This window comes from Balaenoptera acutorostrata, chromosome 14 (assembly GCF_949987535.1).
Source record: "Balaenoptera acutorostrata chromosome 14, mBalAcu1.1, whole genome shotgun sequence".
In the NCBI taxonomy this organism is placed as follows: domain Eukaryota; kingdom Metazoa; phylum Chordata; class Mammalia; order Artiodactyla; family Balaenopteridae; genus Balaenoptera; species Balaenoptera acutorostrata.
The window spans coordinates 15,209,023-15,235,712 of record NC_080077.1 but is presented as its reverse complement, the minus strand read 5'-3'; the positions used below and the strand labels follow the sequence as shown (position 1 = coordinate 15,235,712).

Genomic DNA, 26,690 nt, shown 5'->3' with positions numbered 1-26,690 from the left:
TTTCTTGTGTTTACTTAGGGGGAGAGCCTGTGCTAATGGGGTCAGACAGTCAAGGCATGAAGTGATAAAAAGGATGAAAAAAGAAACAAACCCAGGAGGGCCTAAATGGAAATAGTGTGTCAAAATCGTAAGAACCCCCCCAACTTTTCACTTATCCTGTGTCTTTATATAGAACAAATCTGAAGTTTCAGTGAAAAAAAGATTTTACAAATTTAGGGCTGCTCGAAAATTTCTTAACTTTAAATGTCGGCTCTGACTGATTTTCATGCTGTGTGCCTGTATGTTAGAGATGCCATAGTGTTTCTAAATTGGAATACGGCATAGTTTGATCTGAAAGTTTAACTAACTTCTACCATGGCTTGGCGGGGGGCGGGGAACAGACATAAGGCTCTAGTACTCGGACTTCGAAAAAGTTGCCTGGACCAAGTGTTGAAGACACATGTTCGCCTTATAACAGCCCTTCTCAGAGAGTTCAGGAAACAGGACAGCTGAGGGTTGCCAACCCCAGATCAGTGCAGAGTGTGTGCCTGTGTGAGAAGCAGATGGTGAAAATATAAAATGCTATAGGTGCTAAAAAGGAAACAGCATTTTTGCACCTCATCAGCCTCTAAACAAGCATAAGGGTACAGAACACAGTCTTTTTTTTAAATGGCAGTGGAATTTAATATCTGTGTGGTTATTTCCTTTAAGTAATATTAAGAGCTAAGAGAGAAGTAAATCGGTGCCAGGAATGAAGTAACGGTTTAGATAAAATGCCGCTGACTCTGGTCTTATTCATCCCAGCAACTCGGAAACCCTCCCTGGGTGTCTCTGCAGAGCCTTACTGACCACGAACGGAGGCCAGCTACGGGGAGGGCTCCTCTCCTTTAAAGCGAAACACATGACTGGAGAGCGCCGAGCCCAGCCCCGGGCCCCCAGCCCGCCGGCCCGGATGGGTGGGTGGGTCCTCGCATAATTAGCCAGGGAAACGCAGCCTCCGTCCGCTTCTGGCTGCAGCTCCGCAGGCACCTCTGGCTCTCCCTGATCTTCCGAGGGGCCTGGCGCTTCGTTCTTTCCGATCACAGCGTAGACGGCCGGGGGGGCGGGGGGCGGGGCGCCGGCAAGACCCCGTGCGGCTCCAGCCAACCGCCCGAAGAGGCCGAGGGCGGCCGCTCTCCCCGCTCGGAGGTGCGCCGTCCAAGATGCTGGGGATCATCGCCATCACAGGTAAGGCGGAAGCCGGGTCAGCTGTGTCCTGCCTCCGTGGCAGGTGGAGGAACCTGCATTTGGACATGGGCGGGTCGGGGGCCGCAGGGCAGCGGCTGGACATCCTGATGGGCATTTAACGCTCTCACTGTGCTGACTTTTTGATCAGAAGATCGTTCTCTTTTCGGCTCAGCAGGCACCAAGCAAACCCAACGTTTTCTTTTTGCCTCTGCAGGAATCTTCCTGACCCGGGCCCAAGGGAGACCTGGAATGCATTTTGTGAGGGGTTGCACCTCTTCCCCTGGTGGAGGGGAACGACAACCCCACCCCAACAGATGCATGTTAGATTGGGGTGAATTTGAAAATAGGTTGTGAAAGCCTAATTGCTTGCTATAGTCATTAAAAAAAGGTAAATTCCTGTTGTTGAGAAATTGCAGTATTTGACATTTTGACCTGCTTATTAGGAACTGGCAATGAAGGTACACTTGGCCATTTAGGGGATGAAAATATTAGCTCTGGTTTGTGTGGTGGGTTTTTTTTGGGGGGGGTGGTGAAGTAGAAAGGGATAGCTTTATTGCTTTGCCAGGCAAAAGGGGACACAGCAGGTCTTGCCTTGAAAAACTGTGTCCCAACGTGGGACACAGAATTTGATGAGGAGCTTTATAAGGATACTTTAGGGGCGGGGTTGCTGACAAGATTAGGGTGTGTGCAGGGTCTCAGGTGGTCCGTCTTTCTCCTAATCTTGAGGAGCTTCTCTGGTCCCTTCAATCTTGCCTCAGATGGTTTCTTGGCTGCTCCTTCCTTGATTAGCAACTGTTCGAATCCACCCGTTGGAACTCAGGGAAGGTCATGGAGGCTGGAGTCTTGCCTGGTGTCAGGGCTTAATGAAGCTCAGGTTCTTGATGTCTCATCGCAGAAGGAATCCAGTGAGAGACAAAGTGATAGGCACGAAGCGGATTTATTCAGAGGGAAACACACTCTACAGGACAGAGTGTGGCCCATCTCAGAAGGTGAGAAAGGCCTGTGTGGTGGTTTTAATAAAGCCATAGTTACTGTAAAATTGGTGACTAACAGGCTACAGTATTTGGGCAGTGAATAATAAAAATGTAGGATCTTAAGCTTGCTTTCTAGAAATCTGGCTGTTGAGTGTGAATGATAATATTTAATATCTACCTCCAGCAAATTAGTTACAGGTATCAAACTTGTGGAATGTACTCAGAGCTCCTCTTGCTTGTCATTTGATCTTCTAATGCTAATGTACTGCAGCCTGAATCCTTAGGAACCTGCCTGTTTTCTCCTCCTTTCTGCCTTTTGCCCTCATCAAAATTAAACTCCATTTGCTAATTTAGGTTTATAAGACCAGCTCTTCTCTGAATATTTGAGATCTTTGTTCTCCAAAAAGTGCAGTATAGAATTTCTAGGACTTGAAATTTTTCTCCGTATCTCTCACTTCCTATAGATAAGCTTGTTTACTTTGAAATTTCCTTAAAATTCCTTCCCCAAGTTAACTCGACTTGCCTTTCTACCCTGTACGTAGCGTGAAAATTTACATGATACCTAGAAAGTATTATTAGACTACACAAAACTTAAAAATTAAAAACACAAAATTCATTTTTTTTCCCAGATCATTAATTTTTCTATGAATGAGACATATAAATGCTCAACCCTGAGAGAGCCTGCCTGGGAGTGTGGTTTGTGGGGTGTCACAGCTGGGGGTGGGGCTTCTATGATCATGACTTTTTCTGGGTGCTTTTTGTGTACAGTATGATCTTTATTATATTCACTATTTGATGAGTTTATCACATGCTCAGTTTCTTATGGGAAAGGAAGGTGGGCCTTTTTAAGCAGAAGTTGAGTTAACAAACTTGGGATACTTGGGGGCTTTAAAAAAATTGGTTCAGATAATCCTAATGGGATGCTAAATGAATGGAAACAGTTGCAAGGGCTGTCTAATTTTTAAGGCAACTTTAAATAATTGGATCAATTGCTTTCTGAGTTTTACTTTTATTACAATGTTGATATGAAGGATGTGGCAAAATGTTGTTTTTTCCTGGTAAAAAGAAAGTGTGCAGAAAATCTTAAACTCCAAAAAGTTTATCGCAAATAAGCATTTCATAATGGAAGGAGTAAAAATTAAAAAGGAGTTTCAACCGTCTTTTTTTTTTTTTTTCTTCTGCAAGTTATTCTGATGAGGAAGATTTACAATCAATGGTCTTTAACTGGTCAGAATCTTGAAAAGCAATGAAGGCTTTTAAAATTGGCATTCAGGATTAATTGAATAGCAAAGATTTTTTGTAACTTTGGGATTGCTCATTTAAATAATGTAGGAGAGGGACTTCCCTGATGGTTCAGTGGTTAAGACCCCGCGCTGCCAATGCAGGGGGCCTGGGTTCCATCCCTGGTCGGGGAACTAGATCCCCCCATGCTGCAACTAAGAGCCTGCATGCCACAACTAAAGATCCCGCATGCGGTAACTAAGATCCAGCGTAGCCTAAATAAATTAAAAAAAAATTTTTTTTAAATAAATAAATAAATAATGTAGGAGAAAGTTATTCTCGGCTGCTTTAGTAGGACTGCCTTATGTGAGAATGTGTTTCAGTTTCACAATTCATAGGAAGGGAGCAGGATTGATGACATTTTTGTAGAACTGCTTAGGAATGAGTTTTCATTTTGTAAAGCAGGGGAAAGCTGACCATTATTCTCCCCTCCTCAGACCCTGTGCACACAATCCCCTGAAGTGAATACAGCAGACCTTCAAGTAGGAGATGATTGATTATTCACATCACATTCTGTTGCCTTTCCTGAAGTCTTTCCCTCACATCATGTTAGCAGTAGCTTAGTTTAAAAACTAGAAAATAAGTAATTGGACACGATGATGAAAGAGGTATCCCTTCCCCACCCACGTATCAGTGGCATGCCAGCAAAAAAAAACAAAAAAAACACCACCTTTTTGAATTAGGAAAATATCTTTCCTGTTTTCCCTAAGTCACACACAGTATTGAGACAAAATATAGAGTTATCATGAGGAATTAGGGCAACAGTATTCTTTATCTCTAAAGTAAACTGGGAAGAAAGAATCCTCCAATATTCACAAAAGTTCTAGATGATTCATAATGCACTTCTTTATGCAAATCACTTTACAAGATTGAAAAAATCCCCCCCCCCCACATGGCTGCTTCTCTCTGCCATGCAGGCAGACTAGTTACCAAGGGATTTGTGAAACCTGAAATTAATACCCTCACAACTCTGGCCCAGTAACTGCCGTGTACCGAGTGCCCACTCTGAGTGGCCGTTATCATGATTTCCCACAAAAATCCTGCAAAAAGTGGTTTTTTTAACCCCTTTTTATCATGAAAACTAAGTTTCTCTTGGTGTTCCACAGCTACTAAGAAGCACAGCTGTAGAGTAGCTTGTAAAGGACCTCTTTCTCGTTGTGTAACGGATGCTGATACTGACTTCGTGGTGCCCACATTTTTACATGCCTGCCCAGGTGTCTAAGGGACCACTGAACGCCACTATCAAGGCCAGGGCCAATGATGAGCATCACCTGTATGCATTCCTGTGTGGGGTTTTGCTTCTCTGAGTTTCAACCCCAGTTACACATCTCCCCTTGGAGGTTTCGTGGTTGATGAGCATTAGAATGAGAATAGTTGGTTGGGTGTGTAAGATACAGAGATGGATTTAGAATGTGGAGAATTCCTGGAAAAATTTCAGGGCAATGCTGCAAATCATGGGGGAAAGTTAACCAGTTCCAGATGTCACAGCAAGCAGCCCCGATTTGCGTGGGGAATGGAGAGCGCGGGTTATACTAAACCGAAAAAAAAAAATCAATGTTATAGCTGTTTACAATATTGCACATTTTATCTGACAAATATATCTAAGTTTGGATAAAAACTTTAACATTTTGTAATCTATAATATGACATGCTCCTTAAAAGTTTTTTTTTTCTTTTAAACCTCTAAAATAAAAGAAAACAAGTCATACTTTTATCTCTTAATCTCTGAGTATTTGGAAGAGTGAGAAAAGAATGCTGATCTTGCAGCTTTTGGACCCACAAATGGTGGATGCTTTTTGTGGAGCTTGGGAGCAGGGTGTCTGCATGGAGAGCGCAGGATTCAGTACAGGACCTTTAACCTCTTGTGATCATGGGCCCTTTGGGACTTGGGAGGTGGAGGATTATGAAATTTTTCACAGGGAAAATGTATATTCGCCCATACTCATAGATCTCTTGTGCTTGATTTTATAAATTGGGATTGACTGGACATTTATCTGCAGATAAACATAGTTTAGTAGACGATAACACCGAAAAAGGAAAAGCTTTGACAGTTCTCTTCCAAAGTGGAATTTCTGTCCACGAAATGCTTTCAAGTTTTGGTTTCTTTCAACATTACTAAAGATATAACTATTCGTATATTTTCACATTTATTTGACTTCATTAATGTTCTGTAGGTTTTTTTAGTCTTGGAAGGGCTTGTTAAGCTGTTTAAAATATTAAACAACCCATAGGTTATTACTATTACAGATATGCTATAAGTTTTCCTATTATGTAATACCTGAGGATAGTTTATACTTTTAAAAGTAAAAATATAGGGGCAGAAAGTATGTCCTACCAGCTGTCATTTTTCTTCTCCGTTTCACTTTCCACACTTTTTTCTTTAAGGAGACCTTTCGGGACTTCCCTGGCAGTCCAGTGGTTAAGACTCTGCACTTCCACTGCCAGGGGCCAGGGTTCGATCCCTGGTTGGGGAACTAAGATCCCACAAGCGGCAGTGTGGCGAAAAAAAAAAAGAAAAGAAAAGGAGACCTTTCATTTGTCTTAGAAAAACATAAGGACAAACAAAAAGCTTATTCAAAGTCTTTGATAAAACAACTTCAGAAGCTGCACCATCACTTCACCCATCACTCGCCTTTATCTTTTCTGCATCTATAAAGCTGTATGTCCACCCTAAAGAGGCTCCTTCTGGGACATATGCAGACAATTAAGTGAGTGAAAGCACTTCCTATGTCATTTTTAAATCATCTTTTTCTTTTCCAAGTAATGTTTCCAACATAGTAACACTCACTCACAAAAGCGTATGACTAGAATCTTCTCCCAGAAAAAGGGACTAGAAATATTTGCTTTCTATGTTGATGTTTATTTACGAAGCAAGACTTACGTGATGTTGATGCCACTGACGGTTTTAGTGGAAAACCATGTTGACACAAATCACGTGTCCAGGTAAGACTATGTTTAGGGTGCTGCCGATGAGTGTGGGGACCCTTGCAAGGACTGTAGTATTTCCTCGCCCTTTGAAGTGTCTGTGGGGTGGGGAGAGGACCAGTGACGAGTAGGACTGCGTGAAGATGAAGCATTTGCCGGTCCTGCCCCCTAGAGCGTTCCCAGTTGACACATTGACCGGCTCCCTTTCCCAACCTTTTGGCCATCTTTGATGCCTGGCGAGAACGTGGAGTTTCTAGGTAAACTGCAGCATCACTGAATATGGGAGCACTGTGTTTGGACTTTCTGGGTATTTGAGAAACTTGCAGGATTAATGGCAGCGTTCTGCAAAATGGCTGGATAACTCAAAGCCCTGCATGAGGGATAATTATACATTGTATCAGACCAGTTATTCTGTGGAAGGACTTTTTGGATGCCAAGAAAGTGCATCCCCAAATCAGTGACGCTTAGATGATCAAGCTTTTTGATTTTCCTCTTCCTTTCCAACTGGACAAATCTAAGGCAGACAGCAATTCCATAGGGAGCTGATGTGTCAGATTAGAGCAGAGGAGGTTTTGAAGTCATTTAAAAGTAAATGTATTAGTGAAATGCTTGTAAGTGTGGCTGCGAGTAGATTCTGCTATGCTAAGTCCGAACAGGTGAACACTGGACTGTCTTCCCCGAAAGCCATCTCCACCATTCTTACCTACTTCCTGTCACTCACCTGCTTCTTCCACTCCCAACAGCTGAACCTGCTGGCGTGGTCCGCTCCTCCCTGCCGCCCCACAGTTTTTGGCTGTTCTTTTTTCTTTTTTTTTTTTTTTTGATAAGTTGATTATAATTTCATGGATTATAAGCTGTACTGTTATATTTTTACACTGATATTTATTTATTTAGCTGTTCTTTTATGCGTTTAACAGCCTCCTGTTTGCTCTCCAAGCTAAGATCTTTGAACTCACTTAGAACCTGCATGCAGACAGCTCATAGAAACATCTTTAAAGAGCTTTCTGCTAACCACAAACTGGAACGTGGGTGGGACGGATGATGGTCTGGGAGTCTCCGCCTTCAGCCAGAACCTGGGAAATGTGGGGTGATTTTGCTGTACTGTGTACAGTTGGGCTGGGAAAGCAGGGAAGGGGAGGAAGGGAGTTCCAGGCAGAAAGTAGGGCTCATCTACATGTGACCTTAACTTGGTCCAAAATCGGAGAAAAGGATCTAGATCTGGGTGCAAATAAAGAAGAAGAGAGCAGATAGGGAGCTAACTCAGAATGCCCATTTTCCCCCTTGAAGTGTTTATGCTGGGAGTCAAAGAGGTAAAAACAGGTGCGATATGACTTCACAGAATTTGAAAGAGCACCTAAACGTTACGTATTGATGGGTTTCTGCAGCGTCTTGTGGTGCTGAAGGTCTAGGAGTGTCTCAAGGCTGCCAGGTCTGGAGAGCTGAAGTCTGCTCAAGACTGCCCTCTTCTGTTCAAAAACTCCTTCCCGGGTTTGGACAATGACTTTATACATGTGAATGTGATAATGAAAAATTGGACCAACATAAATTGTCTAAAAGCAAGGGGACATTAAAAATAAATTATGCAACCAGTATGTCATAGTTTTGAAGAGTATTAGATAATTTATCCAGAAGAAAATACAGATATTAATAGCCGTTATCACTGGACATTGTCTTTATGGATGTTATTCCCAATTTTCTGTATTTTTAAATCATCTACAATTCATATAGATCACCGTTGGAATTGGTAAAAAGTAATTAAAAGGAAGTATTTGTGTTCTGAGGAAAACAGTGAAGCAAAAAAAAAAAAAAAGCCATTCTAATGGCTTTTGTTTTATTTTTATTCTAGACTGCCAGCTGATGTTTTACCCTCCTAACTAGCCTTTGCTAGTAGTGGAGGGGGACCTATGTTATAGGTGAGGGCACTAAGAACAGAAACTTCAAGAGATGTGCCCAAGGGCCCAGTGCTAGAAGGTGGTGCAGCTGAAATTTAAACACCAGTCTGTCTCTAGAACTTCTGGTCTTTAATCTTCTTCCTTTCTACCTGAATTCTGTCTCTTCTTTGAGGGGTAGGGGAAGAGTTTTTCTGTTGTTTAATTCATTGATAAAAATTTGTTGGGGTTTCCCTGGTGGCGCAGTGGTTGAGAATCTGCCTGCCAATGCAGGGGACACGGGTTCGAGCCCTGGTCTGGGAAGATCCCACATGCCGCGGAGCAACTAAGCCCGTGAGCCACAAATACTGAGCCTGCGCGTCTGGAGCCTGTGCTCCGCAACAAGAGAGGCCGCGATAGTGAGAGGCCCGCGCACCGCAATGAAGAGTGACCCCCGCTTGCCGTAACTAGAGAAAGCAAGCCCTCGCACAGAAACGAAGACCCAACACAGTCAAAAATAAATAATAAATCAATAAATTTTAAAAAACGTTTGTTTTATGGTATATAATGTGAGGCAAAGAGCCACTAAAATCAGGTAGGGTGAATCATTACCCTCTCCATTTTTGTTGTTCTCTATATTTTCATTAGTCATCTGCACTTGTTCATTCTTCTGATTGATTGTTTAAAACAATAACTTCAAACTTAGAGGAAGTAGCAAAAATAAAAATAGTACAGGACAGACACATCATGTACTCTTCACCTAGATTCACATCTTAACATTTGCCTCATTTGCTTCATTATTTACTCTCTCGCTCTATGTTGGAAAACAAAACAAAATAAAAAACCAACATACAGGTTCCTGTTATGTCTTACGTAGGCATGAGATGTGACGCTTTCTGAATCATCTGAGGATAGGTTATGTACTTCATGGTCCTTCACTCCTAAATGCTTCAGTGTGTATTTCCTAAGAATAGAGATATTTCCTTTTGTAATCATAGTACCGTTATCAATGTCAGATATTTACATTATCACAATACTTATTTTATAATCTACCATTCTTTTTTCAATCTTGTCAGTTATCTAATAAGGTCCTTTTTAGCCTTCTCCCCTTGCATTGCAAGATCCATCCTCAGGTCAGGTATTACGTCATAATCTGTTTAGCCTCTTTTAATCTGGAACATCTGTATAACCTTTGTCTTTTAGATATTGGCATGTTCAAAGCATATAGTTCTCTTCCCATTTCTACCACATTCCTTATTTTGTGTTTGCTTTCTCGTAATTGAATTTAGGTTGTGCATTCTTAGCCGCAGATGACATTGTTTCCTTCTCAATGTATTGTACACAATGTCCATCTGTCCCTCATAGGTTGATGTTGAGCTGTTGTCCGATTTCACCACCCTTTCGACCATTAGGCATGTAAGTATCCAGCCCAACTCCCCCCCTCCACCATTTAGCACCCATTGATTCTTTTTTATTTATTTATTTACGGCCCAGTTGGGTCTTCGTGGCTGCACGTGGACTTTCTCTAGTTGCAGCGAGCGGGGGCTACTCTTTGTTGCAGTGCAGTGGCTTCGCTTGTTGCAGAGCACAGGCTCTAGGGCTCGTGGGCTCAGTAGTTGTGGCGCACGGGCTTAGTTGCTCCGCGGCATGTGGGATCTTCCCGGACCAGGGATCGAATGCGTGTCTCCTGCATTGGCAGGCAGATTCTTAACCACTGCACCACCAGGGAAGTCCAGCACCCATTGATTCTTGCTTTTATCCAGTCCTTACCTTGACAAAGTGACAAAATTGATGGTCAGGTGATCTTACAACATTAAAAGTTTTTTTTTTATTGAAGTAGAGTTGATGTACAATATTACATAAGTTACAGGTGTACTCAGGTGATCTTTTGAATCATTATCTTTGAGTGGGTGCATAGGATATATGTGTTCTTTCTTCTTTCATGACTGTAACCATGAAAAAAACGCTTTTTACACTGAAATAGAATTTGAATTGCTGTCCACATCAGACATATAGCAATTTTTCTCTTAAGTGTAGGTGTTGACATGTCTAAATAATTTTTCTTGTCAGAAGTGGCATTTACAAATTGTAAAGTTACAATGCTTGGAGAATAAGAATTTTAATGCTTTGAGAGTACATGGAGTTTATTTTTCTTTTAAAAAGACAAACTTTGGGGGCTTCCCTGGTGGCGCAGTGGTTGAGAGTCTGCCTGCTGATGCGGGGGACGCGGGTTCGAGCCCTGGTCTGGGAGGATCCCACATGCCACGGAGCAACTAAGCCCGTGAGCCGCAGTTACTGAGCCTGCGCGTCTGGAGCTTGTGCTCCGCAACAAGAGAGGCCGCGGTGGTGAGAGGCCCGCGCACCGCGATGAAGAGTGGCCCCCACTTGCCGTAACTGGAGAAAGCCCTCGCACAGAAACGAAGACCCAACACAGCCATAACTAAATAACTAAATAAATTAATTTAAAAAAAAAAAAAAAGACAAACTTTGTGTTTACCATTTTGTAAAAAATAGACTTTATTTCTTAGAGCAGTTTTAGGGTCACAGCAAGAAAGAGTGGAAAGTACAGGTCCTATATACTCCCTAACCCCACACATGCCTAGCCTCTCCCACTATCAGCGTCCCACACCAGAGCGGTACCTTTGTTACCATCCATGAGCCTACACTGACATCAATATCACTCAAAGTCCATAGTTTACATTGGTGTGGGTTCGTTTACATTGGTTCACTCTTGGTGGTGTACATTCTGTGGGTTTGAACAAATGTATAATGACATGTATCTAGAGTATCATGCAGAGTATTTCACCGTCCTAAAAAGTCCTCCGTGCTCTGCCTGTTCATCCCTCCCACCTCCCTACCCCCGTAACACTGATCTTTTTACTGTCTCCACAGTTTTGCCTTTTCCAGAATGCCGTGGAGTTGCAATCGTACAGTATGTAGCCTTTTCAGTTTGGCTCCTTTCACTTAGTAATATGCACTTGTTAAGGCTCCTCCACGTCTTCATGATTTGCTAGCTTGTCTTTAGTGCTGAATAATATTTTATTGCCTGGATATACCACAGTTTACTTATCCTTTCACCTATGAAGAACGTCTTGGTTGCTTCCAAGTTTTTGCAATGTGAGTAAGGCTGCTATAAACATCCATGTGTGGGTTCTTGTGTGGACATGTTTTCAACTCATACCAGATGTGGGTATGAGTAAATACCAAGAATATTTAGGGAAAAACCAAGGAGCATAATTGCTGGATCAGATGGTAAGAGTGTGTTTAGTTTTGCAAGAAACTGCCCCACTGTCTTCCCAAGTGGCTATACCGTTTTGCATTTCCCACATACAACCATGTTTGAAGTCAGTTTATTCCCCTGTAAACCAGCTGGGGGGACCAGGTGACCTCTGCTTTCCAGCTCTAAGGCTCTATGATTGGAAATGATAGCTTCGTAATGGGAACCCAGTTCTTATTCTAGTACTTAGGAAATTAAAGCACTTACAAACAAACCCGCCCAGGCACAGGTGCCTGCCATGCCCTGGGCCACTGATAGGCAATGCGGGTTTTGGATCAACTACTCGATGGAATGTTGTGCGGGTAAGAGAGAGGCAGTACAGGAACGCTGCGGCAGTGAGGTTGGGCGGCCTTTGGCCAGGGAGGTTTGGCTGGTTTCCGGCATCTAGCGTGCTTCGCCTGGAAGAGGGGGCCCTGGGGGTGATGCTCAGGGCCTCCCGTTCCAGGCTGACGAGGAGGCTGCGCCCTTTGTGACGCGCGCGACTCCCCCGGGGGCGTCTCCATGCAGCGATGGGGCAGCGGGCAGAGGAAGGCTGGGGCCTCCGGCGCCTCTTGTCGGATTGCCCCTGCCGGCCAGCGGCGCGCGCCATGCCCTGCTGGAGTATCTGTTGTGAGTAGCTCGCGCCCCCCAGCGGCGGTTCTTCCCGTGGCCTGGCGGGCCGGATCGCCGGGAGCGCCCCCCGAGGTGTCAGTTAGATGGGTGTGTGGGTTTCCATCCTTCCTCCTTTCCCTTGCGTTGATCAAGCTGCCGGCGCAGGAGCGCGCAGGGGCGGGTGTTAGGAAGGGACACCACAGGACACCATGCCCAGGGCTGCAGAGCCACCCTCTGGACTCCACAGGGTTCGCTGAGGCCCGCGGAGCATGTGCCCGAACCCTGCACTCTCCGAGGCAGCACCTCGCCCGGAGACTGAAAAACAGAACCGCAGCGCAAGGGAGGCCCTAGGCTGCATGTTGCTTCTTGCCGGAAAGAGACACATCCGGGAAGACAATGGCCTAGAAGGAGGGGGGTGAGGATTGGGATAGAGATTGTGCAGGCTGGGGTCACCTGGGAAGGTCTTTGCCCGGCAGGCGGGCGAGGTAGAAAACGATACAGGCCTCGAAAAATCACAAGGATTTAGGCAAGACCAGAAAGTTGCCGCCCCCCACCCCCCACCCGCCCCGGAGAGCCCAGAGGCAGGCGAGCAAAATGGGGGATGCAGAACAGGACGGAGCAGGCCTTGCTACTTGGGCTGCAGCACGCCGAGCGCCTGGCCCAGTCATAGGAAACGAGGCTGAAAAAAAATGATCTAAGTTTCACTACCTGCGGGTTCCCAGCTGAGTGGGTAGCCACGTGGCCGCACGTGGTTTGAGGCAGGTTACAGACCTCTAAAGCGCAAGTGTGCGATCAAAGTTGGCTTATTTTTGTTGGAGTAGAGTTGATTTACAATGTTGTGTTAGTTTCAGGTATACAGCAAAGTGAATCAGTTATACATATGCATATATCCAATAAAAAATTTTTTTTTAAGTTGGCTTATGTGTTAGGAATGTAATTTAGACAGCCTTGGCTGCCAGGTTAGTAGTTTAGAAGACACTCCCCTAGATCCTGGAGCCCTTAGGGATGTTTGGCAGCTAGCTTCATGATGTGATCAAAGGGGTATTTTAGGAAACAGGGCCTCTCTGTAAGGTCTGTACAGGTCTAGCTGGTACAGAAGGCAAGTGGAAATCAGGGCTGAGTTGGGTTTTTCCAGCCTTTTGCACAAAGCACAAAGGCATCATCTGGGCCAGCAGGGGCCTTGCCCAGTCTGGAAGATTGTTCTGACAATAGTAGCTCCTAGGATTACTTAGGTAAAAAGAGACTGCAGACCAGTTGACCAGTTAGGATTTTAAATTTTCCTGTGATCTTAACTACTTTTCTTTTTTAATGGGTTCAGCCATATAACACTCTAAAGAGAACATCTGAATATTGCTAAGCTATAAGGAACCATCAATAGTTGTTTTGTAATACCAGTTAGCAGCTGTTCATCCTTGTTTCCCGAGTTTTGACTGTAAACATTCCAGTCATCCCAGAGTTTTATAAAAGGTGTTTCAAATTGCAACACAGATTTAGGAGCATGGAGGGGAAACAGGGGGGAAATGGTGTGTGTATAACACCTACTTTCTCCTACTATGTTAGCAAAACGTCTCTGCATTTTCTAATGGTTTCTAGAGAGGTTAGTTAATGAGTGTTTTTACCTCCTGCTTGCTGGCAGGAAATTTAATTTTTATATGTGTGCATTACTAGTAAATTTATAGTAGAATAGAGTTTATTATTGGGCTTTGACTTTTTCCTCTACTGTATTTCCAATGGTATCATCCATCTTTAAAAGAAAGGTCACATCTCTTGTGTTGCATTAGAAGTGTTTGCAGAAAGTTCTCTGATGAGTATGCTTTTTTTTTTTTTTTTTAATTTATTTATTTATTTATTTATGGCTGTGTTGGGTCTTAGTTTCTGTGCGAGGGCTTTCTCCAGTTGCGGCGAGCGGGGGCCACTCTTCATCGCGGTGCGCGGGCCTCTCACTGTCGCGGCCTCACTTGTTGCGGAGCACAGGCTCCAGATGCGCAGGCTCAGTAGTTGTGGCTCACGGGCCTAGCCGCTCCGCGGCATGTGGGATCTTCCCAGGCCAGGGCTCGAACCCGTGTCCCCTGCATTAGCAGGCAGATTCTCAACCACTGCGCCACCAGGGAAGCCCCGAGTATGCTTTTATAATTGGGAAAATTTGTAAAGTAGTTCATCGAAATACACTTAACTTCAAGAAATCCTTAGACTTACCTGTATAAACTGGATTATAATAGGAACAAATGGAAACTTACAGCATATTCTTTTTTTTTTCACACACACTGTATTTTATTTTTACAAGAGATAAATAAACAGCATATTCTTCTTATTTCAGAAGATTATACATACTTTTAAAAAAATAATGGGGAGAAAGTGTTCCCAGAAGGAAAGGAATGTCAGGGTTGGATACTCTGGACAGTCTATCACATATGTCTGAATTTTTCTTTCTCTTGGGATATTTGCCTCAGTATTTAATGTGGGTTGTAATTTTTCCTTTATTTTTTTAAAAAAATAAATGTATTTATTTTTGGCTGTATTGGGCCTTTTTTTAAAATTAATTTATTTTTGGCTGCATTGGGTCTTCGTTGCTGGGCACGGGCTTTCTCTTGTTGTGGTGAGTGGGGGATACTCTTCTTTGCACTGCGCGGGCTTCTCATTGCAGTGGCTTTTCATGTGGCGGAGCACGGGCTCTAGCTGTGCAGGTTTCAATAGTTGCGGCACGCAGGCTCAGTAGTTGTGGCGCACAGGCTTAGTTGCTCCGCGGCATGTGGGATCTTCCTCGACCAGGGATCGAACCCGTGTCCCCTGCATTGGCAGACGGATTCTTAACCACTGCGCCACCAGGGAAGTCCTCCTTTATTGTTTATAAAGTCTAAAGTTGGTCACAAATGTGTATTTCAAAGTGATTTTTTTTTATCACCTGGGGAGCTTTTCCCCCCAAATTTATTTATTTATGAAAAATTTTAAGATATGAAAAAGTTGAAAGAAAAGTGAATATTAGACATGTATATTTATCTAGATTGTATAATTAATGTTTTACCATACTTGCCTTCTCACATATCTCTTCAGCTATCCATCCTTGTATCTGTTCATGAATCCGTCTTACTTCTCTTTTATGCATTGCAAAGTAAGTTTCAGGCATCAATATGCTTCACCCCTAAACACTTCAGCATGCATGTTATTAACTAGAGTTCAGTGTTTGGTTCTCAAATTGATTTTTTTAAAAAAGAAAAGGAAAAAGTTCCCTTTAAGAAGTGTACTTGAAAGTAGTCAAGTTGGTTTTTCTTCAGACCTTCCTTACCTAAAATGTTCAGTTCGGGGGGCTTCCCTGGTGGCACAGTGGTTAAGAATCTGCCTGCCAGTGCGGGAGACATAGGTTCGAGCCTTGGTCCGGGAAGAGCCCACATGCTGCAGAGCAACTAAAGCCTGTGCGCCACAACTACTGAAGCCCATGCTCCTAGAGCCTGTGCTCCGCAACAAGAGAAGGCACTGCAATGAAAAGCCCGTGCAACGCAACGAAGAGTAGCCCCCGCTCACCGCAACTAGAGAAAGCCCACGGGCAGCAACGAAGACCCAACGCAGCCAAAAATAAATAAATTAATAAATGAATTTTTAAAAAAAATGTTCAGTTCGGGGAGTTCCCTGGTTGCCTAGTGGTTAGGAGTCCGAGCTTTCACTGGCGTGGCCTGGGTTCAATCCCTGGTCGGGGAACTGAGATCCTGCAAGCCTTGTGGCGAGGCCAAAAAAAAAAAAAGAATGTTCAGTTCAGTTTTATTATTATTATTTTTTAATGCTACCTTAGATGCTGATATCAGTTAGAAAAAAATGAGAATTGGCTGAAACTCCCAAAAAAAACTCTTACAGGGACAACTACACACTGTCACCAAAGCCGAGGCCCTGCCCACCCCTGTAAGTATGTGGGCAGGGTCAGAGCGCCTCCTCAGTATCCTTCCTTCCTCTCTGCAGAAGAAGAGGCCCAGATGGTCACAGGTTTTATCTGTGATTAGCCATACATCTGGTAATGTTAGAAAAGAAAAAGCAAGGGGAAAAGGACTTTAGGTTGATTTCTAGCACAGTACAAGGCATGTTCAAACAGGGCTCTGCTTGCGGGCTTTGGTCTTCACTTGGGTGGTACTTTGGACAGTTTTTCAGTGAACTTTCTAGGCTTCACTTTCAAAATGAAACCCAATAAATAGTAAAATGGAAATTTGTAGACAGGTTTGTAATATTTCACATAAAGTATAAAATTATTTTCTTGGAGAAATAAGATGATGTAAATTAAAGGAATTTATGCATTTGGATATGCATATGGTTTCTGTATTTCCACATATTTCTGTATTTCAAATACTTATTGCCACGTTCTAAGCACTGGTATTGGAACTGGTTATAATTATTAAGCTTCATTTTGTGCAGCAGGCATTAAGTATGTTGTTCCAACATTATTGGGACCTTTTTGTGCGTCAGTTTTAATTGACCTTTTTGTTTATTACAGAAAGCAATACTAAATAGAAAATGAGAAAATTCAGACAAGCAAAGCTAAAATATATCACATTCCCATCCTCCAGAAGTCGTATGTGAGGGTGTGTGTGTGTGTGTGTGTGTGTGTGTGTGTGTGTGTGTGTGAGAGAGAGAGAGAGAGGGAGAGAGAGAGAGAGAGTTTAAACCAAAGTGAGGTCATAGTACATACACTGTTTGGTAACCTGCTTTTCTTCAGTCAAAATTTCTACCCTTTCATTTTGGTAAGAATTCATCTCCTCTAATCTCACATCGAGTATCCCAAGGAGACCCAAAAATTGAGCTGGCTTGCCCTAACAAATATCCAACCCAGGACCATGCCTGCTGTCTCTGGTTGTTATGTTTCTTAAATTTTTAAATTTAGCACAGAATCCCACCCTTTATCAAATCACATTGACTTGCTTCTTTAACCCCCAACAAGTTTTAAAATTCAAACCTAAAGGAAAATACAATAAACACCCATATACACTTGACCTTATTCACCATTCACTGATATTTTACCACATTTTCTTTCTCCTCTACCCGTACTCCCTCATTCTCTCTCCTTAAACTATTTGAAAGTTACTTGCAGACAATCCATTTGTATTTATGTTTGATTTTTGTCCTTTGCGACATTTATATTTCAGGCCAGGCTTCAACGTGGGCTGTTGTCTGTTTCCACACGATTCAATTCTGTTAAACATTTTTGTCAGGAGTACTGTGTAGGTGATTTATTGGCCTTCTCAGTGCCTCACATCACGAAGCATGATGACAGTTTTGTCCCATTACTGGAGATGTTAATTCTGATCGCTTGGTTAAGGTGGTGCCTGGCAGATTTCTCCATTATAAAGGAAGTTGTTGCTTTTGAAATGAAGAAATCTGTGTGTTGATACTCTAAAACTGTAAGTGTGCTGGAAACCTTTCACCCAAAAGTTTTAGCATCTCTTGATTCTTGACTGAATGAGTTATTAGAATGTTGTTAGTAAACGTGGTTTTTCTAAGCCTACTGACAAACAGCCACTAGGCTTTATCAAATAAGGCAACCGCTTAAGCTACAGCCAGTCAATTTCCTTGCTTTGCTTCCAAGTCTCATCTATTAAAAACTTTCCCCCTAACTCCTGTCTTTTTAAAATTTGTTTCTGAATAGCTGATTTTAATAGTGATATGACTAGTTCCAAATGCCTTCAGTCAGGCCAACATTCAAAAGAGTAACCTCATTGGCCATGAAACAGTGTTGCATTTATTTTATATAATGAGAAATTATTTTTATTTTTCTAAGCAACTGAAAAAGTTCAGTTCAGTTGACCCTACAGTTGAAGTGAAGTAAAACATGGCTTTCTCCTCTCCAAATTAACTGCAAGCGAAAATCCACTTATATTATTTCCTTTAAGTTAATTGTTTGATGAATGATACAAATACGTGTTCAGAGACAGTGATGCTCTGCATTTTCAAGGCTGAACGGCAGTTTGCTGCGGCCTAGGAAGAGCCTGAGCAATTGTCTATAAAAGAACCGTTTTTCTTAACTCTCGTCCTTAATAAATATGAATCTTGATGTGGTAGAATTCTGAATTCTAAAGAAATGACTCTAAGGACCAAAGTGGAAGTTATATCTAAATTTATTGATTGGCGTTTTTTCATAAGGAAGTATCCCCTGCTTCACATTTACTTTTTTGTTATCACTCTTTTTTTTTTTTTTTTTTAATAAATTTATTTATTTTTGGCTGTGTTGGGTCTTCGTTTCTGTGCGAGGGCTTTCTCTAGTTGCGGCAAGCGGGGGCCACTCTTCATCGCGGTGCGCGGGCCTCTCACTATCACGGCCTCTCTTGTTGCGGAGCACAGGCTCCAGACGCGCAGGCTCAGTAGTTGTGGCTCACGGGCCCAGTTGCTCCGCGGCATGTGGGATCTTCCCGGACCAGGGCTTGAACCCGTGTCCCCTGCATTGGCAGGGGATTCTCAACCACTGCGCCACCAGGGAAGCCGGTATCACTCTTTTTTAATTGAAGTATAGTTGATTTACAATGTTGTATTTGTAGTGTCACTCTTGGTTCATAGTTTCTATTTTTATTCAATGTATTATAACCTATCATTGTTGTTATTTTTTTACGCTTCAAAGTTTGGCCAGCAGGAGCCCTTTCAAGCTGGCTCCTGTGTCCTTTGGATATGCACCAGCCCCCCAAGCTTTTGAGCACCCCCTTTTGTCGCAATAAAATGTTCCTTGTACTTTCCCTGACCTAGCCCAGAATTTCCCCAAGGAGCTCTGGTCGCCTTTGGGGACTTGTTGAACAGGCCAGGTAGTTATCACATAGAATGCCCCTCCTTTAGATTTGTCTAGGTACTTATTTAGCTTAGTTTCTCTAACCTTATATTTCCTATAAAGTGGAAGTTATCTTTAAAGCTTGATGGATTCTAGATCCTAGGTGTGATGTGTGATTCCATTTTGCATACGCCGTCTGGTTGACCTACCCTTAGTGATGTTGCGGCCGCTTTACCTATAACTAATTTTTTTGCCTAATCTATTGAGATTTACAGATACTGGTAAGACCGTTACCCGATCTTGGAACTGACTGATGTTAAAGAAAGTATTCATTGGCCGTGTTTTTTAAATATTTAATTGTCTTGAATTGTAATCATTTTCAACCTTTTTCTTCCCCACCCCCTCTCTCTCTTTTTTTTTTGTTAATAGTTGGACAGAGAGAGTCTGAAGATGCGAGTGAAAGGGACTCAGACAAAGACATGGCTGCTGACTCAGCAGCAGTTCAAGACAAAACGAAGGAGGAGCAGGAGGAAATGCCTGAGACGATGGAACAGACCCCTGCCTCAGAAAGCAGTGTAGACGAGCTGACGCAACCCGCTGAGGCCCAGGCGAACGACGTAGGATTTAAGAAGGTGTTCAAGTTTGTCGGCTTCAAATTCACTGTGAAAAAGGATAAGACAGAAAAGTCTGACGCTGTGCAGCTCCTCACCGTCAAAAAGGAGGAAGACGGAGGGCCAGGAGGGTCCGACGGGGCTGGTGATCACCGGGAGCCCAGCCAGGAGACGGGGGACGCGACACCCAAAGACACTGAACTGAAAGAGTCCACAGAGAAACCCGAAGAGACGCCCAGACACGAGCAGAGCCGCCCAGAAGTCTCCCTTCAGGCGGAGTCCGCTCCACCAGCTGAGGAAGGCAAAGACGAAGGAGAAGAAGAACAAGAGAAAGAACCCGCCAGATCTCCAGACTCTCCGACGAGTCCAGTGGCCAGCGAAACCGCATCGCCCTTCAAAAAATTCTTCACTCAAGGTTGGGCCGGCTGGCGAAAAAAGACCAGTTTCAGGAAGGCTCGGGAGGATGAGCTGGAGGCTTCAGAGAAGAAAAAGGAGCAAGAGCCAGAAAAGGCAGACACAGAAGAAAACGAGAAGACGGAAGATCTCTCCGAGCGGCCGCCCTCACAGGAGGCCCGCGAGAGTGCCCAGGATGCCAGGCTGTCGGCTGAGTATGAAAAAGTGGAGCTGCCCCCCGAAGACCAAGTGCAAGCACCTCCCGAAGAGAAACCCGCCCCGTTAGCAACGGAAGTATTCGATGAAAAAGTAGAGATTGTCGCGGAGGTCCACGTCAGCACTGCAGAGAAGGACACGGAGGAGCAGAAAGCCCAGGCGGAAGAAATAGTAGAGCCCTCGCCGCCTGAGCAAACGCTTGAAACGGACGCCGACCTCCAGGACGCCGAGCCCACGGAGGCGCGGCTGAGGATGGAGGAAGAGGCGGGCGCCGCCAGCGGGGACCATGCCCAGCCGGCCGAGCTCGGCGCAGGCGCAGACGCGAAAGCGCCGCCCACGCCCCCTGAGGGCATCGTCGGGGAGGCGGAAATGTCGTCCTCGCAGGAGAGAGTTAAGGTGCAGGGAAGCCCTTTAAAGAAGCTGTTCACTAGCAGCGGCTTAAAAAAGCTCTCTGGAAAGAAACAGAAAGTGAAAAGAGGAGGAGATGAGGAGTCCAGGGAGCAGCATCCAGCCTCAGCGGATTCTCCCGACAGTCCAGACGAACCCAAGGCCGAGAGCTCGGCCTCGTCCCCCGAAGAGCCCGAGGAGATCACGTGCCTGGAGAAAGGCGTAGCCGAGGCCCCCCAGGACGGGGAGACGGAGGAAGGGACCACTTCCGACGGAGAGAAGAAGAGGGAAGGTGTTACCCCCTGGGCATCTTTCAAAAAGATGGTGACGCCCAAGAAACGGGTGAGAAGGCTCTCTGAAAGTGACAAGGAGGACGAAGTGGACAAGGTCAAGAGCGCCACCCTGTCCTCCACGGAGAGCGCCGCCTCTGAAGTGCAGGAAGAGGGGAAGGGAAACGGAGAGGAGCAGAAGCCGGAAGAGCCAAAGCGCAAGGTTGACACCTCCGTGTCCTGGGAAGCTCTGATTTGTGTGGGGTCATCCAAGAAAAGAGCAAGAAAAGCATCCTCTTCCGACGACGAAGGGGGACCAAAACCCCTGGGAGGAGGAGACAGCCAAAAACCAGAGGAAGCAGGGAGAGACAGGGAGCCGGGCCCAGACGCGCTCCCTGCCGGCTCCCAAGACCACGACCAGCCCCCAGGAAGTTCCTCACCCGAGCAGGCCAGCAGCCCCTGCGAAGGGGAGGGTGTCTCCACCTGGGAGTCATTTAAAAGATTAGTCACCTCGAGAAAAAAATCGAAGTCAAAACTGGAAGAGAAAAGCGAGGACTTGGTAGCTGGGTCTGGCCTAGAATATTCAGCCTCAGATGCTGAGCTGGGGAAAGAAGAGTCTTGGGTTTCAATCAGGAAGTTTATTCCTGGGCGAAGGAAGAAAAGGCTGGATGGGAAACAAGAACAAGCGACGATGGAAGATACGGGCCCAACGGAGGTCAACGAGGACGATTCGGACGTTCCAGCCGTGGTGCCTCTGTCCGAGTACGATGCGGTGGAAAGGGAGAAAACAGAAGCACAGCAGGCTCCGAAGAGCGAGGAGGGCCCCGAGCAGAGGCTGGCTGTCGATGTGTCAGAGGAGCTCAGCAAGAGTCTGGTTCACACCGTGACTGTGGCTGTCATGGACGGGACAAGGGCCGTTACCAACATCGAAGAAAGGGCACCTTCCTGGATCTCTGCTTCGGTGACAGAACCTCTTGAACAAGCAGAAGACGAAGACAAGTCACCATCTGGGGAGGTATTTGAAGAAGAAGTCGTTGCAGAGGAAACCCCCGTCGATACCAAAACGCTGCCAGAGAGCCAGGAGGCCACTGATGACACAATCGCCAGCAAGGTGGAATTGGCCCCTGAAGCTCTGACGGCCGCAGAAACCACAGAGGCATCCTGTGCTGAAGAAGCCACAGAAGCCTCTGGTGCTGAAGAGACCACCGACATGGTTTCGGCTGTTTCCCAGTTAACCGACTTTCCAGACACCACCGAGGAAGCAACACCGGTTCAGGAGGTGGAGGGCAGCGTGCCCGACATGGAAGACCAGGCGAAGAGGACCCAAGAGGTGCTGCAGGCCGTTGCAGAAAAAGTTAAAGAAGAATCACAGCTGCCTGACGCCAGAGGGCTAGACGACACCATCCAGACAACCCAGAAAGGACAAGCAAAAATACTGGAGCAGGTGGAAGAAGCAGAAGAGGATTCTCATGCACTCGATTGGAAGGAAGCAATGGATGGAGCATCCAAAGTACATGTACAAGAAACGAAAACTGAGACTTTGACACAGGGGCCGGTGATTGTACAGGCCACCCCAGAAAGCTTGGAAAAAGTTCCTCCAGGCACAGAGAGTGCAGAGGCCAGGGAGCTTACAAGCACTTGTCCAGCTGAAACCGTGGCTGCGGTAAAACCAGAGACTGTCCCAGAACAGGCTGTTGCTCCTGACTCAGCTGAAACCCTCACAGACAGTGAGACCAATGGAAGCACCCCAGTAGCAGATTTTGAAGCTACAAATGTAAGCCAGCAGACCAAGATCATGGAAATCGATGAAGATGGTGAGGTTCCATCCGGTACCCAATACCAGGTCACAGAAGGTGAGGCACTTCCTGCACTGAAAGAGAAGCCTCCAGAACCTTCCAATTTTCAATCCCAGGAAGAAAAGCATTCAGAAATGGAAGAGGTTCTAGAACATACAGATAAAGAGGTAACAGTGGAAACTGTACCCATCCTTTCAAAGACTGAGGTGATTCAAGAGGCTGGCCGATGTGCTGATGAGGAAACCAAAGAGGAGCCATCTGTCGAAGGACTTGTGGTGTCTGCTGACACAGAGATAACCGAGAAAAAGATAACTGAAGTTGCCCTTGAGGATGAAGTTACGAAAAAAGCTGAATTTCAGAATGATGATCTCCAACTCCAGAGTCCTGCTAAGTCTCTTCCAACCCCAGTGGAGAGAGAGAGGGTAGTTGAAGTGGAAAGGGACAAAACGGAATTAGAGCCAACTCAAGTAAATGAAGAGAAACTTGAGTGCAAACCAGCTGTTACCACATGTGAAGAGCTCACTAAGCAACTGGTTCAGGCAGTGAATGTAACCGTCATAGACGGGGAAAAGGAAGTCATCAGTTTTGAAGGAAGTTCTTCTCTGCCCGTTCACGAGGAAGAGGCATGCACAGAAATTCAAGTTCAAAGCTCTGAGGCATCATTAGCTCTAGCAGCTGCAGCAGTGGGGGAGAAGGTCTTAGCAGAAGCTATCAAGGTTTTAGAAACAGCGGAAACTTTGGAATCTGCAGAGGCACGTTTAGTACCGGAAGAAAAGTCCTCAGAAAAAGACGAAGTCTCTCCTGCTCAGCCGGGAGAAGATGCGGTGCCCACAGGGACTGAGTCTCAGGCCGTATCAATACCGGTAATAGTATCTGTTACGCCTGAAAAAGGCATCATCGCTGACCTGGAAGGAGATAAAACCACATCACAGAAATGGGAGTCAGATGGAGACAGTGAGCAGGTTGGTTGTCAGGAAGGCAGAGTAAGCAAAACAAGAGAGGAAGATTTAAAGGCTGAAAATGAGATTTTGAAACTTCAGACAGAGAGCTGCAAGCTTGTACAAAACGTAATTCAGACAGTTGTTGACCAGTTGGGGAGTACAGAAGAAACGGCCGCTGCTTTCCAGACCCAGGCTCAACTGATGGAAGCTGACAGCCAGGAGGCTGGGCAGAAAATCGAGAAAGAAGAAAGCAAACTTCAGGCCTGCACATTGGATGAAACACAAACCATTGAAGCCAAAGAGGAGTCCCCACTAAGTGCCGGGGAACACACACATCCAGATGTTTCCAAAGATGTGAATGAAGCTTTAGAGAAGATGGCGGCCACTAGGGTAGAAAGTTCCCGGGTAGGTGGCCAGCAGCTTGAAGAGGTAGCTTTCCCATCCAAGGAAAAGAGAGAAGCCCCTGAAACAAAGTCTGTGCCAGAAGATGACGGTGGTGCCGGGTTTGGAGAAAGAACAGAGAAGTCGTCACCGTTTGAATCCCAAGAAGATGAAAAAGGTGACGCTGCTGATGACCCCGGGAACCAAACCTCAGCCCCGGAAGATGCTGAGGCATCAGGAGGCTCAACCAGCGAGTCTCCAGATACAATTGGACCCAAACTGAAAGAGAAGGGAGATGGCCAGGAAGTAGAATTTCAGGAAGAAAAAGGGCAGAGCGAGTCAGAAAAAGAGATCAAAACACAAACGCAGGAGGAGACACAGGACCAAGAGAGAGAACCGGCAAAACCGGAACCCACAGAATCCTAAAACATCACGTAAGTAACTTCCTTTTTTTTGAAAGTAATTTTGCCCTCTTTTCTGTCATCTGATGGCAGATTTGTTATGAGGGAAGCAGGGATTCAAATAATTAGGATTTTATGCAGAACCTACATCTGGGGAAATAACCCTCAACCAGACTAAGAGATCCAGGTTAGTTTCCCTTTTTAAAAATTTATTTGTTTATTTATTTAATTAATTTTTGGCTGCATTGGGTCTTCGTTGCTGCGCGTGGGATTTCCCTAGTTGCGGCGAACGGGGCTCCTCTTTGTCGCGGTGCGTGGGCTTCTCACTCCAGCAGCTTCTCTTGTTGCGGAGCACAGGCTCTAAGCATGCGGGCTTCAGTAGTTGTGGCATGCAGGCTCAGTAGTTGCAGCTCACGGGCTCTAGAGCACAGGCTCAGTAGTTGTGGTGCATGGGCTTAGTTGCTCCGTGGCTTGTGGGATCTTCCTGGACCAGGGCTCGAATCCGTGTCCCCTGCACTGGCAGGCAGATTCTTAACCACTCGCCACCAGGGAAGCCCCCAGGGTTAGTTTCCTTTTTCTTATTGACATGCTCTTCAGTCTTACTGGTGTCCTGAAAGTAATGACTTCGTTTTACCCCCAGTGTGACTGTGTGTGTGTTTGGCTCAAAGACATAAGAAATATGTTGTGCTCACAGCTACTTTGTTGCATTTTTTTTAATAACTAGAAGTCCAAAGTAGGTTTATAAGATAGTGCTTGAAACTTAGTTTATAGCTCTCTGGGAAAACTTGGATTTCTTCCAGCAGTAGTAAGAAGCAGTTAAAAAAATTTCCAGGGCATGTGAGAGCCTGCCTACTGGTGTTCGGGTAGCAAAGGATGCTGTATTATGGACCTTCACCATCTTTCTTTCTTACAGAGTTAAACTGTGGTTTTCACTAGGGTTCCCATTGGCTGCAACTCACTTTCACAACTCTTCTGTTGTTGAATAAAAGAGGGAGGCGAAAGAGATGTTATTTACTTTTGATTCTGACTTCCTTCTACAGTTACAGTTGTGTATTTGCAAGACCAGAATGTGAAGACGAGTGGGAGAAGAAAACGAATGCTGCTGACGAGACCAATCTTACAGAACTTTGGGAACGGAAGAACAGAAACATCAACTGCTCTCATTTCTAGAGAACCCCTGACAATCCTGAGGCTTCATCGGGAGCTGTAGCCAGATAACATTTCTTCCTTTCAAGACCACCCTGATATTTTCCCTTGGTACCATATAATGTTTCTGATTCAAGGTCCTTAATTCTTAGCCCGGAACTGGAGTTGGCAATACCTAGTTCTGCTTCTCAAACTGGAGTATCATTCTTTATGTATTTAAGTGTATGTTTTAAGTAATCCTCCTTCTGTATCTATTGTATATTTTTTTCTTAATGTTTAAGGTCATTACAGTATAGTGCATTCCTTCTGTATCACACAGTATACGACGGGGCATGTCACCACAGTGAAGTCTCAGGAAGCTGTCTGCCTCAGTTACAACCTTTGAAAACAGAGCTTCCTAGAATTAACATTCCTGATCAGAAGCTACACTTCTTGTTTTAAAATTCACTAAGGGTTATGTCCTTTCAGAGTGTTTAGTATCACTCTGAAATTGGTCACTTTCCTATTATGCACAGTGCACTAAAAATAAAAAGTGTTTTTGGGGGGGAAACATACAGAATGTTCCATTGTTACTGGGAAATCTTTCTTTCTGTCCCCCCAGTGGAGGTTGGAAGGAAGTTTTTTTCAGTAGCAGATTAATTTGAAGTCTTCTCTGCTAATTGTTATGCGGTTGTTACGGACAGATGAGTGTGCTTAATTTTGAGGCAAAGTAGTGAAATGTTTTTCATGTTATCAAGAAAAAAATCAACTGGTTTTGAGTCTACCTTCTATGCTGGACCACATTCACACACAGCATGAAATAAGTCAGGTTCTTTACAGATGGTGTTTTGATAGATGCCGGATTGTGTCTGTGCCGGATCTGTGCCCACTCTTAAGAACAATGTAGCATTATCATTTGGATAAATTGTGATTTGACAACTGATTTCAATAAAACATTTGCTTCACTTAGATTTGTTGGATTTATTAGATAATAGGAAGCCTGGGACATATGTTTACTGCATTCTAAAAGCAGAGAAGCTAGAAGTTTCTAATGTAGTCACTACACGATGCCACCAGTTTACACCAGTTTGAGTTGGGGATCAGAGGAAGTCAGAGGCAGAGAGGGATCCGCTGAAATAAACCAGGAGCTTTTTAGATTGACGGTACTGAAACAATGCTACCATCTGGTGGTGCCTTCCTGAAAAAGTCAGTTTTCTTTGTTAATATCTGTTAATGACAAATGTCTCTAGAAAGACATTTTAAGAAGGCTTAGTAGTAAAAATGCCTTACTTAACAGGTGATCTTGGAAAAAATTTTTA

General features: G+C 44.7%; 1 protein-coding gene across 2 annotated transcripts in view; it reads left to right on the top strand.

Moving 5' to 3' along the window:
• Positions 1-26,340, top strand: part of AKAP12 (A-kinase anchoring protein 12) — a 101,577-nt gene extending 75,237 nt beyond the window's left edge. The window contains exons 1-3 of one of the 2 annotated variants that reach the window (XM_007196875.3): positions 834-1,206; positions 19,281-24,279; positions 25,287-26,340. In XM_007196875.3, the coding sequence (XP_007196937.2) occupies positions 1,182-1,206; positions 19,281-24,271 (5,016 nt within the window). In that variant the 5' untranslated portion in view covers positions 834-1,181 and the 3' untranslated portion in view covers positions 24,272-24,279; positions 25,287-26,340. Of the gene's footprint in view, positions 1-833; positions 1,207-19,280; positions 24,280-25,286 lie in introns of those variants that run through there. The other variant, XM_057527565.1, reaches the window with a different exon arrangement.
• The last annotated feature ends 350 nt before the right edge of the window (positions 26,341-26,690 follow it).